At 38.1% G+C, this 13,198-nt stretch overlaps 1 protein-coding gene across 3 annotated transcripts; it reads right to left on the bottom strand.

The window, feature by feature from the left end:
* Positions 1-392: 392 nt before the first annotated feature.
* On the bottom strand, positions 393-10,770 carry LOC136249590 (sialin-like). 3 transcript variants are annotated; one of them, XM_066041648.1, is made up of 12 exons: positions 10,678-10,770; positions 9,786-9,850; positions 9,466-9,708; positions 8,407-8,435; positions 5,813-6,012; positions 5,676-5,763; positions 4,826-4,912; positions 4,626-4,777; positions 4,406-4,555; positions 4,213-4,345; positions 2,861-3,099; positions 393-847 (listed from the first exon to the last, which is right to left on the bottom strand). In XM_066041648.1, the coding sequence occupies exons 3-12, from the start codon at positions 9,696-9,698 to the stop codon at positions 593-595; spliced, it is 1,566 nt and encodes a 521-aa protein (XP_065897720.1). In that variant the 5' UTR covers positions 9,699-9,708; positions 9,786-9,850; positions 10,678-10,770; the 3' UTR covers positions 393-592. The 3 variants fall into 3 exon arrangements, with proteins under 3 accessions (XP_065897720.1, XP_065897719.1, XP_065897721.1); XM_066041647.1 differs by lacking the exon at positions 9,786-9,850; XM_066041649.1 differs by lacking the exons at positions 9,786-9,850; positions 10,678-10,770 and having other exon boundaries at positions 9,466-9,535; positions 9,580-9,674.
* Between the last annotated feature and the right edge of the window lie 2,428 nt (positions 10,771-13,198).

The raw sequence follows: 13,198 nt of genomic DNA, 5'->3' as shown, positions 1-13,198 counted from the left end.
TGCATGGTCTTAGTGTCATCCGCACTATACTAAGTATAAGCCTGCAAGTGTCCTGTTTTATCTATTATCAAATGGTATAGTATAGAGTCCAATTAACTGCCTGTACAATGATCAAGGCTTTTCCTCATATGATAGATGAAAACTGAGACCAGGTATAGAGGAAACCATCTTGGTTTGGTCAGGCAACCAAAAATTTCTCACGATGTCACTTTCTTGCCTTTAAAACAATGGCTTTCTCTTTTTGTATGCCTATCTGCTCAACCTATACTGGAGATGAGAACAGTTACTGTGACAGCTATCATGTCAAGTAGCTATAGTCCTTGACAAGTAATGTGTCTGGGCAGAACTTATATTGGGACCCCACTGGGGATAGCAATAAATTTGTCTAGATAGCTGGCATCTCTTGTGAAAATGGCACCTGCATGTACACCAATTATATGTACCAAATACATTAAGATTGTAAAGGGTATCATATACAATAATCTGTTGGTAAATATAAATAGAATTATGTGCTTAAAAAGTTAAACTGCATGAAAAGTACTTGAAAGCAATTTTATATACAAAAATAAATAATTGATAGCTATAGAGATCATCACAAATCTGAGTCAGTTGTGGAACTTAGTGGTTGGAGATACATTGGTGATGAAGGAGCCTGGATATCCCTTTTATTTGTAGCCTGAACACCATCTGCCCACCACTGCTTCTCACCACTAGCCAGTAATAAATATGCTATTGCTCCAAACACATAAATCTCAGCTGCAATTATGAAGACAAGAGTCCACTCTTGTTGGTAGACATCAATGGATGTGGGATCTTCACAGCTGTCATTGCATGTTTTAAAACTTGGCTATAAACAAAATACACAAATATAACCATTTCATCAGGAGTGCGTTATATCCTATAGACAAGAGAGTATATCACTCTGTAAACAGTGAAATTTAAATAAGAATCATACATTGTATTATATCATACAGTACGATAATACTGTATAGTAGGGACCACAAAGGTGTAGGCGTGGCCCATGAAAAAACATCACCCAGAAACCAGCTACACTTTCCCCAGATGACGAGGCAGTATTGGTAAGCCCAAACAACCCTTCAATTGACTCGAAATGCTTAAACAAGTTGCTACGAAATTAAAAATATATATAGTTAATGGAATTTTCTAGTGACTGACTGACTGAGTAACTGATGCATTCAGACAAGTGTAACTTGATAACGGATAAGGCTACGGACTTGATTTTTTCACTATTCGATGTTGCTTCAGCCCAAGAGGTGCCTTTCAGCATACTACAGTATGTACAACGCATTCTTCATGGACTTACCAGTGTCCTCGTTTGTGTCCCATTCATTTTTGCTGACAGCGAAAAGTGTCGATTTGGAGGTAGCACATGATGGCTTCACTCCGTAATGGAAATTGTCCATATTTTTCATAGTGGCTACTTTGATTGCAGAGATGCTTTTCGAACAGTTCTTGGTTCGTACTGCTGTGTAACGGGTTGAACATAGCTGACAACGAAGCGTAATGGATAATTCACTTTTCAGACGATAGTCGATTCAACTGGAGTGTGCAGCACCATTTCGTGGGTTCACCAATCATATAATTATTATTTACAAAAAAGTTAACAAACAAGTACACAAAAAATTTGGAATTTTCAACTAGAGTAGGGACCATAGCACATCGGAAATGCACAGTAGGGATATAACACTTCTTATTGTTTCACTGTGATTTAATATCGTGCTCTACCCCAGCTTGTTTCAGTACCTTTTATTGATGTGCTATGTCTAGTTGAAAATTCCAATTTTTTTTGTGTGCTTGTGATTATAAAAATTCCTTATAAGGACAATACCGAGGTACATGCTTAAGTACTTCATGTTAACAACATGATGAAGCAAAGCTATAGAAACAAAGGTGAATGCATGGCACAATGGAAGAATGGTAACACAGCATTTCTACATTTGCTAGTGACATGAAATTACTGCAGTTGACCATTCCATTTTTTTCCTTTGACTCAGTGGTGCTCCTATTAAAGTAGCTTCAGACGAGATGATGAAGTAGCAGCCCTTTCTGTGTATCCTTGTTGCATGTAAGAATGATATATATCTCACTAACATAAGACGCCATGATGTTTGAATTAGGACGGTAGTGTATGGAGTTGCATTCTCCCTTGTCCATAGGATTCAATGATTTCGTGTCCAGCCGGGCTCACGTTAACGCACAAACACAGTTTGGTGACAATGCTTGAGTAAGTTCTTGGGCCTGGAAGTGCGACTCAGCCAAAATATCGGCTGGCCAATCAGAATTGACAAGTTGTACAATCGCATGATAGTATTAAAAATAGACAAAAGCAGATGATTTAAAGCCGTTTACTAGAATTTATTCACCTAGGTTGTTCAAGACATTTGTTGTTAAGCTGTGTTTTCCAATCTCACCTTACAAGACCGAAGAACTGTGACTTGACATTTTACCAGAAATGAAATGCTATCCTCTGTGTTGACATTCATACTACAAAACACCAAAGGATAGTTTACAAGGATTTGCATTTATATAAAGCATGGCATCTAAAAGATCATTTTGAGCTTTTCTTTCTGTGTTAAGAAACTTGTCGTGTTAATTTTGGAGATCAACATGATAAATTAAAGAAGTGACTAGTATATAAGTCCCAAATTCTCTAAATAGTAGTTAAAATGGCGGCTCTAAATCACCCCCCTTGATTAATTATATTATATTATTTTCCATACTGTGTCACTTATCGTGATGCTTTATTACTTAGTACTTAAGCAAATAATTTGTTCTGTTAATAAATTACTGGTAGTTTGTCAAATCCACACTGCATATAGATACTACATATCTCCTTTACCTCTTTAGCGATCACTTTGGCCACTTGTGGAGCAACAAGTCCTGGGATTGTGGCAATTGTGTTTGATATGCCTATCACAATGCCAGCATATTTTGGTGAAATGTCGAGATAGTTGACATGGTAACCAGCTGCAGCAAATCCAGCAGATCCAACACTTAAGGTAAGGAATGTTACTGCCCAACCAGTAGTGCTACCATAGAAACCACACAACAGCAAAAACATTGCTGGTAAACATAAACCTATAAACAACAAAGATAACAATCATGCAGTGGATACAAGAGATACGTAAAATTCTAGTATAATTGTCATGGCGATTACTCAGCCATTGCATGTATTGGCATAATTCTTACCTAAAATGTGGTGCTAATTACCTGAAAATTCTTATTATTTCAAACCACAAAGTTAGGTAGAGCAAAATTATAGCTATAGCATTGCCTAATCAACATGCACCTACTACCTGTGCAATAATCCTGAATGACAATATTTTTAGCATATGAGCATATGGGTAGCTTTACTATAGGTATATGTAGTTACTAGTCTCGTGTGACCAGACCGCTTTTCTTTTGTGTTAGGTAGATTTTTCCCTACCCCGACACCTAAGAAAACAAAGTGGTCTGGCCACGCGGAACTATGTAGCTACTATGCAAGAGTGATTATACTCCTTCTTATGGCCTAATGATACACCTACCGTATTTCCTAGTATAAAAGCCGTATTCAATTAAATGCCTGTCTCAACTATAAGCCAGGGGGTTTCCACCACCTTTGGAAAATAAACGCCTGGTCTCAAATAGAGGCCTGGGCTATTGAGTCTACTGTTAATAGCTTTAATTGTTTCCCTTGTTGCTACTGCTTCTTCATACTTGAGTTTAGAGCCTTCTGAGGGATGACAGTCCTACGAGTATCACGTGAGTAGTCCGGGTAAGTCTGCATGCATGCAAATATGTGTGATACAACTATTTTCCAATCATTTTAAGCCTTGCTTATACACTTGTTTGTATATTCAACACACTGTATCATTGTTTTTCTATGCTTACCATTACAGTAATCCTGTTCTATATACCACCACCCGGATTCAATTAAACACCAGGTGTAGGTTGAACTAATCCAAAATAAATGCCCAGTCTCAAATAAAAGCCCTATTTGTTTACAGGCTGGGTTAAAAATGCTTGGAAGGAAATAAAAGCCCAGGCTTTTATACAAGCAAATACAGTAAGTCTTCACATTCATATGTTTTCATTATACAGTGGATCCTCACTTTTCCGAACCACAATTATCAGAACACCCTGATTAGGAACAAATATGTCCGGATCCACTGTAATCTGTTCAGATAAATTTTATAAGTATTTGTTCACCTAATGTACTGTTGAATTTCCTGATAACAGTAGTGTTAACCAGTTCACGCTGCCTCAACATATCTGTCACTTGTCCCCACAAAATTGACAACACAGCCAAGCAGGTATATGGTATTGCAGAATACAATCCATTCTACAAGTGTTCATAAAAATACATTAGCAAAATTGTTTCTCTTAGTGCATAATCACTAACCCTTTTAATATCAAGACAGAGTGTTTGGTTAAGAAAAGTTGGCAAGCAGATAAGTAGTGTGTAGAAGCCCCAGTTGTTAGTAAAGTGTCCAATTACAACAGCCAGCACTGCTGGTGATGTGAACATTGCTCTCCAGGGAGGTGGCAAGTCCTGTTCATATATTCAGAATAGAACTGTGTGTATGTAAATGCAGTGTAGCACATCCAGGTAAATGTGTTACCTCTTTGGAAGTGGTGCTATTCTGTAAGAGTAATTCAGTATCAATTGATGTTTCTATATAACGTCGCTCTTCAGGAGAAATACGTGGATGATCAGCAGGTGTGTTGAATACTAGAATGAGCCATGCTACAAACCAAATAATCCCAACAAACCCTACAGCAAACAATACAGTTTAAACTAGAACAAGTTACACATATATACCTGAAAGATAGAATGCCCAAGGCCATCCCATGGTGTTACACAGCATTCCGGATAGCGGAAAACCAACAATATTTCCTGCATATGTACCTAAAACATTAAATGAAAGCTTAGTATATGCACAACATACAATATTTAGAGTACTAGCACTATCCACAAAATTTTTCACTGTTTTCAGTTCTAAATTACTTCATTACTTGTAAATGTAGCTGAATTCTCTACAGGGTAACTTAGTTGTATGCAGCTGAACTCTCTGCTCTAGTTCTCATATTCACATTATCCAATTGGGCATGAGAAATGTAATCAATATCACGTGTGCAAACTTGTGCATAACATAATTGCACATTTCCTAGTGTCTATATTAGGCTTATGCTCCAAAATCTTCTAATTATTCTTTCTGGAAATTCTTATTTTTCTTCACCTATTATTCCCAAAATTATTCCTGAAATTTGTGCCAGATATAAGCATATTAATTATGGAATTATGTACATGACTGTTTATATTAGAATTATGGGCTCAAAGTTGACTGCTCTATTAGAGTATCTCGATCTTTTCAACTTTTTTTATGCTTGCACTGTTTCAGTGGTGTGATCAAAAGATTTTTTGCATCAGGCTACAAGGAAAACTTATAATTTTATTCCTGGAACTCATCCAATTATTCCAGAATATTCTTCAATTCTTTTAACCACCTATTATTCCCAAAATTATGCTGGCATAATAGACACATGCCTAGTCTATATGCATGTTCCTATGCATATAAAAGTTCCAAAGGACATTTATAAACTGTTTGCTGGTTCCTAAATGTAGCACAGTTCATATTATAGTCTGTGAACTGTACATAGAAATTAGTTACCTGAAAGACCAATAGTTGCCATCATGCTTCTCTCCAGTGGTGGCGCCCATTTTCCAAACATTGCATTCATTGCAGGAAGCAACAATCCCTATAATAATTTTATTGTAATAATCAATCAAGAATGTTCTTATATTTACCGTAACAGTGCCCACTGCAATCCGACAAGCAACCAGTGCCCAGAGATTGAGGTAGGCCATTTGTGGTGTAATTAGGGTGAGTAATGATGTCACCAGTACACCAATACCAAACACATATTTCCCACCAAATTTAGTGGCCAACCATCCTCCCGGAATTTGAGTCAATATGTAACCATAGAAGAAACTGGACAAAATCCAACCTGCAGATCAAAATAACAAAGTGCTATGCTCTTGTATACACTGTAAAAGAGTTGTGTATTAGCACTGTGCTAAAATAAAACTATGGCCTGTCCTACATAATTATGTGGAAATAAGCATACATAATGTCTTCTTAACCTCATTACAGTTCAACATATAGAATATATATACTAGTATATTTAATTCAAAAATAAAGCCAGGGATTCAACCAAGCAATACAAAATATAGCTTGGTGGGAAAATCCCTACATTAGCATGTTATAACAATCATTTTGTTCAATGCCAAGGGCATAATGTATTTCGCGGACTGGACTCGTGGACTGGACTCGCATACTAAGCTGGAAACAGCTTTTAAACAATAATCCAGGCATTTTCCATCTCTTGCAACACTGGAGACATCACTATTGAGCTACAACTGCTGGTACTAGGGCTGGGACAAATATTGAAATTTACCTTCGAACATCCGCTAATAAAATGTTTGAACATTCGAAGCTTCGGTGTTAGCTGGTTTTCTTGCACATCCTTTTTAAGTTTTATCTTTCTAACTATTTAATAAGTTTGTAAGCATTTGGAAAGTGCATAGCAGCAGTACTGAATGACGCGATCGATCGATTGCAAATGGGCATGTCAGCTATATTGTAATCATGCATAGGTGAACACCAAGTAATGGCTAAAAGTACGTTTCCATGTACTATCTATCACTTTATAAGGTGTTTTAAGGTTGTAACTATGGTAGCAAGCTGAACTACAATGGTTTAAAAGTGGGCGTGGCATATGAAGATTGATCACGAAGAGACGAACATTGATCACACAGGAGGAATAAGCAGCTACAATAAAGATAACAACGTTTATTTGTAATTCTTTCATAGACTACTGTATGAGTGCATTACAAAGCTTCGAAGGATATTATTATAATTCAAAGTTTAATTAACCTTCGAACCCACGAAACATTCGAAGCCTCGTCCCAGCTCTAGCTGATACTGCTCTTCCTTACAAGTCATGAAACTAGTGCATGCATTAATTAATTAGAATACAACAATACACTTGTACTAGCAGTGATAAAGGCTATTGTTGTAGCGTAGATGTTTTCCTTTGGTGCTTTAGCACTAGTGTTAGGGTTGTAGAGATAAGCCAGTAATTATTCTTCTCAGGTAGCTATAGGTGTCACCGCCGGGGGAGGTGATGGGGCTATGCAAATAAACTGCCTCATCACTACAGCCCTAATGCTACTGCTAAGTACTGAAGCAAAACAGGAAAAACATTTGCGGTATAACAATAGCCTCTATCACCCTTTATCACTGATAGTACACGTGTATCGTAAGTGTATTCTAATTAATTAGTACACACGCTAGTTTCGTGACTTGTAAGGAGAGTAGTACCAGCAGTTGTAGCTTGATAGTGGTGTCTCCAGTATTGCAAGAGATGGATAATGCCTGGATTATTGTTTAAAAGCTGTTTCCATCAGTCCAGTCCACGAAATACATTACGACATGCCAAAGTAGGGATTTAACCACCAAGCTATGCTGTAATACCATCATTCATCACTTGTTTCACTACTTTTTATTGCTTGGATCCCTACCTTATTTAAAAAATTTTTTTTTGTTATAGCATATAGCTATACAAGTGTGACTGTTCTATTAGGGTGAATGCTGTATTAGAGTATCTCAAGTCAGCTACCAGGAGGCGTCATATATTCAACGTGCTAACATTATGAATACAATACACCAATAATAAAGGAGTATGTTAATCATGATCGGGTAAACAGATTATTAAGAGGTATGGTCCCAGTGCTTGACCATTTTTAATCAACGGTATAATGGTTGAACCTATCGCGAAGTTACAGGTATCCGTGCACTGCTTCATTTGGCCTCCAGCTTTGCGACTGTGGTCAGGCAGGCAGGCAGGCAGGCAGGCAGGCAGGCAGGCAGGCAGGCAGGCAGGCAGGCAGGCAGGCAGGCAGGCAGGCAGGCAGGCAGGCAGGCAGGCAGGCAGGCAGGCAGGCAGGCAGGCAGGCAGGCAGGCAGGCAGGCAGGCAGGCAGGCAGGCAGGCAGGCAGGCAGGCAGGCAGGCAGGCAGGCAGGCAGGCAGGCAGGCAGGCAGGCAGATGAAAATTTGAGTTTAGTGATCAAAAAAAATTCTATATCCAGCAGTCTGTAAGTGTTTTCTTGTTTTTAATGCTGTATTTGATGTTATATGGACTACTATTATTCCGTTTTCATCATGTAAGATATCTCTAGGATGGTTACTAAAGGTGGCATTTTAGGTGGTGCACGTAACTTTTGGGGGGATCCCTACTTAAACAGTACTACTGTACTGTTTGATATACAGTATATACAAGTTTGCATGTAGAATACATCAGCCAAAGTATATAGCAGTCTAATTTTAATCAGTACATACCTTGCTCTGAATTTGACCAATGAAAACTTCTAAATAAATAATATAAGATAAAATAAAAACAGCATGACTACTCCAAGTAACACCTATACTGTTGGTCACAAATAATTGATATTTCAAGTATAATTATGGAAAAAGGCAATGATTGCTTCTGAAAATGAAATACTCTAATAGAGTAGTCAAGTCACATGCCGATTAGTATTACGTGACAACTACTAGAATTTAAAAACACCAATATCAGAGAAAATTTTATATGCCACCACCAGACCCCAAAGCTACACTGACATGTATCTGCATTGCTACTAAGTATGGCTTGTCTCCTTAAGCCCCCTAAATGTTTTCGTACTTCCACCATCACTATATCTCTCTATAGCCTTACACTGACTGATCTATTAACACTATACAGCTAGGTTAAATACATGCTGGAAGGCTACACTTCATGGTGGGTAAAAATCCATCAATATAGGATTACACTATTGCAGCTTCACAAAGAAGGACTACAGTAAGTCCATGATGGGTACATCATCTGTATGCCAAAAGGCACCTGTTGGACTGAAGTGACATCTATCCCATAGCCTTGGAGTTATACTTGTCTCTGAAGGCATCAGTTAGTTAGTTTAGTCAGCAGAAAATTAATATTCCAGTAGTTTTCTTTGTAACAACTTATTGAAAGCATATTGAGTAACACTGAAGGCATTTCTTGGACTTGATTATACTTGACCAATGTTGCCAACGTGCCATGAAGGTATCATGGGGTCACTATTTCTTTGTGAAAAGGTACAAACAACTGTGATCCCTACTATACAGCACAGTAGTACCACATGAATTAGATGACCATTAAAGACTGCAGGAGAAAATATATAGTCTGTAGATGATGGAGGTTATTCTCTGAATGCATGTACGCAATTCAGTAAAATGGACAGGTACAAAACCTAGAAATAGTAAATATAGATATACCTTGTACACTAATGATATCGATAGGGTAATTTAGAACTACTGATGGCATGACTTGGAGTGGTACATCACATATTATCAGCTGTGTTTGTAGCTATATCACTATACCTTTGACTATGGTGAGGGTTCTTAGCAGTCATCTGTACAATGGCTACACTCAGGTTAACTCGAAGTGCAGCTGCAATGCATATTCCCAAGGAAAGCATTACAGTAAGCACATACCGTGCTTTAACACATGGTAAACATCTCATGTACCAACACTTGGGTGCCTGCCGTGTTGTCTTTATCCTCCTTTTCAAGTGTGACAGTGTTTCACACTCTGTCAAAGCAGCCAATTCCATTGGACACCACCTAATACAATAGTTACAGACTTATTTACAGTCCACAAATGTTCAACTGAAGAACATAAAATTTGTGGATTTGGTCACTATGGGAAGATCAGCTGCAAGTGGCTCTGAATACATAGATAGTTATTTGGCCGCTGAAGGCAGTTCTATAAAGAAAGATTTTAAAATCTAGTGCTTTAAATTTGTGCATGTGTGACACATTCTGCAGCATATTCTGCAGCATATTCTGCAGCATATTGTGCACTTGACTTTGCACTATTAGAGAGGTCAGCAGTGGGGGTGGATACAAAGGTACTCACTATAGGTCAATCTGTGGTGTGGTCAAACTCAGTCAATGGTCAAGTCCACTAAACCAAATCAATAGTAGTCATGGACAAAATTTGAAACCACAACCAAAAAGTATCGGAACTTTGTTAAGTCACGGTTAAACACTGGAAAAGGCTGTAAGTTACAAGTCAAGGTGAAATTTCAGGCTGATCAGGATTCTACAGCCACCTGAGATCTATCTACAGTGCCAACCTAGGTGACACCCCTGCCCCAGTTGTAGGTTCTATCAATCCCCTTATATGTTTGTTCAATCCACTGCTGTCCCCGGGTATATTATCTATGGTTATATGGTTTTGACTAGCACTTCAACATATTAATATACTACATCTAGTACAGGTGGGTAGTAGTTGTATGGGTAGCTTTTACGGTATAAATTTACCGTGAGGTTATTAAACTTGCACACCCTGAGGTCAACTCGAGGAGACAGATCAACACCACGGCGAACATACTAAGGTAGGTTATTTGACACGTACACATTTTACTGTCTAGGGTTCGAGAACTGTGAGGACTTTGATGATGGGATCATAGATAATACTATATACCTCCGGACACGTGTCCGGAGGTATATATTATCTATGAGAGGCAAACGGCCTCAGTAACAAGGTAACAGTACTAAGTCTGTAAGTATACAATATTACATTCTTACTTCATGTTCTTTCTGGGCTCAGACTACTTGGTGTCTATTAGCATTCTTGAAAAACTCGCTGCATCTAAATAATGCTCATTGTGGTCACGTGATCCACTGTGTTAAAACTACAACACTAGGTGAATACAAAACATTGAAAGGGCAAGCCTACAATCTGCATGCTTGCTTGATATATTCAGTAGTGTATAGACATTCCGAGAGACGTTCTACAGTGTATTCCGACTTATTCTCAACTGCCTGTGACAGGCGGGTTTGGCACAACTGAAGGGAGAGACAATGATATTTTGACGATGAGCATATGTTTATATCAACACACAGGGGCTTGACATACAAAAGTGTTAAATACCAGTCAGTACCTCACAAGATCAAGGTTGACAGGCCCGGATATACCATGCAGTGCATCAATATGTGCATATTAGTGTTAGCAGGAGTTTATAAGCTCCTGGTACTAGACATTAGCGCTAGTTAGGTGGGTTATTGGTTGTCACGGTGATGTTTGGTCATTTGGTCTACATGATACTCATAAGGGAGATGAACGTACAGTACATTCAAGCGAGCAAGCAACCGCATGAATCCATCACAGCTATCCCTCATATGGTGGGGCTCGCTAAGGCTAGTCTCAAATCTCTCAATAAGCTACATGTTCTTGCTACCGTACATGTATAGCTCCAAAAAATGTTGTAAGTTTTGTTGATATATCTAAAAGTGACATGTAAAAAGTACATAGCCATATAGTTATAATAATTGCATCATGCATGCAGTATAGGCTCAGTTACCAGAGCGAATCAACTATCAGCACAGTCCAGTAACATTATAGACATTATCTGATTTAAGGAGGTGGTCTGCATGAGGTCGTTGTCTAAATATTTCTGGTGACTGTCAGGGGGGGGGGGGGGGGGGGGGAGATCCAGGGTAGGGAGAGGGGTTTCCAGAAACTGGTCCTAATAAAGCAGTCACCCTCAAGCAGATATTATGTATCTGATGAACTGCTGAAATCACTTTTCCAGCATATTTAACTCTTTCCTTGTGCCTCAAGACCCCATGTGTCTTGTACTAAACTTCATTCATTCCTATATAATTATGTAATTAGCTATTATAGCTAGAGCTTTGTAATGCTATGTACCTATAGGTCCTGGCATCATTAAAGGTCTAAATTGTATACCAGTCAACTGGAGCCATGCACCCATAACTGCATGTGTTTCATGATGCACTATACATGTACCAGTTATATTGTCCTGGGTGCTACATGGCTCATGGCTTTGATGATATTCTTCCCAAGTTTGCTGTGGTAAAGGGGATTGTGCTACATACTTTTTCACGGTGGAGAGACACTTCTCATCGAACTCCTATGTTGTTATATGTCATAAAGAATGATGAAAATGGAGCCATTACACTACCTGATTTGATTGATTTCTATCCACTGCATGATCATGCTACATATTCACAGACAGGTTATAGTGCACACCTTTGGTTAGCTGTAATGCACTTGTGCATGTAGTGGACATGAAAAATGCAACATTGCTATTATAATTTTTTATTTTGACAGATAGTTTTAACTGCACTGCTGTTGAATAAACACTGCCTTGCTGAAACTTATAATTATGTAATGCTGAATCAAAAGTTTTCAAATTGTTAATTCCAGTCACATCTGTTAAAACAAAAAGCCATTGGTAATGGAACATACACTGATTTTGCTAAATCAGCAATAATATTAGTGATTATTCAGAAATCCTATAGCCAGCTTCTTTGTATCTACAATCAATTACAATTCCATGTACTGAGAAGGCTGCATGGCCAACATGTGCCTGCTGGTTCTAACATGCAAGGAGCTTTATACAGTCAATTGCACTGTAAAAAATGAAGTGTGCTTTGCACACAAAAACAATGTCACGGTGCACACTTTTAGGCCTATAAAGTGTCCACTGTGACACCGTTGTTGTGTGCAAAGCACACTTCATTATTTTAAATCCTCATATATATATATGTATGTATGTCACACAGCATGTGCACATGCAGTGGTAGCTATAACTATAGATTTTTAGAAAATGTTTTACAACATCAGTGTATGGGGAGCTTAGATGGCTCCACTTTAATTTTAGAGGGGGATTCCTTCTGATTTGGAACACCATAAATTTTTGCATAAAATTCATGCCATGCATGCAGCTTCTGTTGGTGATTTGACACAATTGATTAGCTAAATGCTGCCATATACGAGAATTAGCTGGATCGAGCAATTCAATCATTTATAGGGTTTATGCACGGGAGTGATTTTTTACAATAGTTTTATCAATATATAAACAAATCAGCATTTGTCAATCAGTTAAAGCTGTAGGTGCCCATGCATGCATGTAATAGTTTTCATTATCAAAACTCAGTGCCTTAAATTCCAACTCAATTAGTATAAATTATAGCTATAACACACTTTATGTAACAATTTAAAACAGGCTGTAGGACCAGGTGCCCTGTACAGACCTTCAGCACTTGTGCTGTAAAACCTTAATAAATAAACAAATGTCCATTT

The sequence above is a fragment of the Dysidea avara genome, chromosome 3 (assembly GCF_963678975.1).
Source record: "Dysidea avara chromosome 3, odDysAvar1.4, whole genome shotgun sequence".
Classification (NCBI taxonomy): domain Eukaryota; kingdom Metazoa; phylum Porifera; class Demospongiae; order Dictyoceratida; family Dysideidae; genus Dysidea; species Dysidea avara.
The sequence above is the reverse complement of the archived record's forward strand: the minus strand, read 5'-3'. Positions and strand labels throughout refer to the sequence as shown.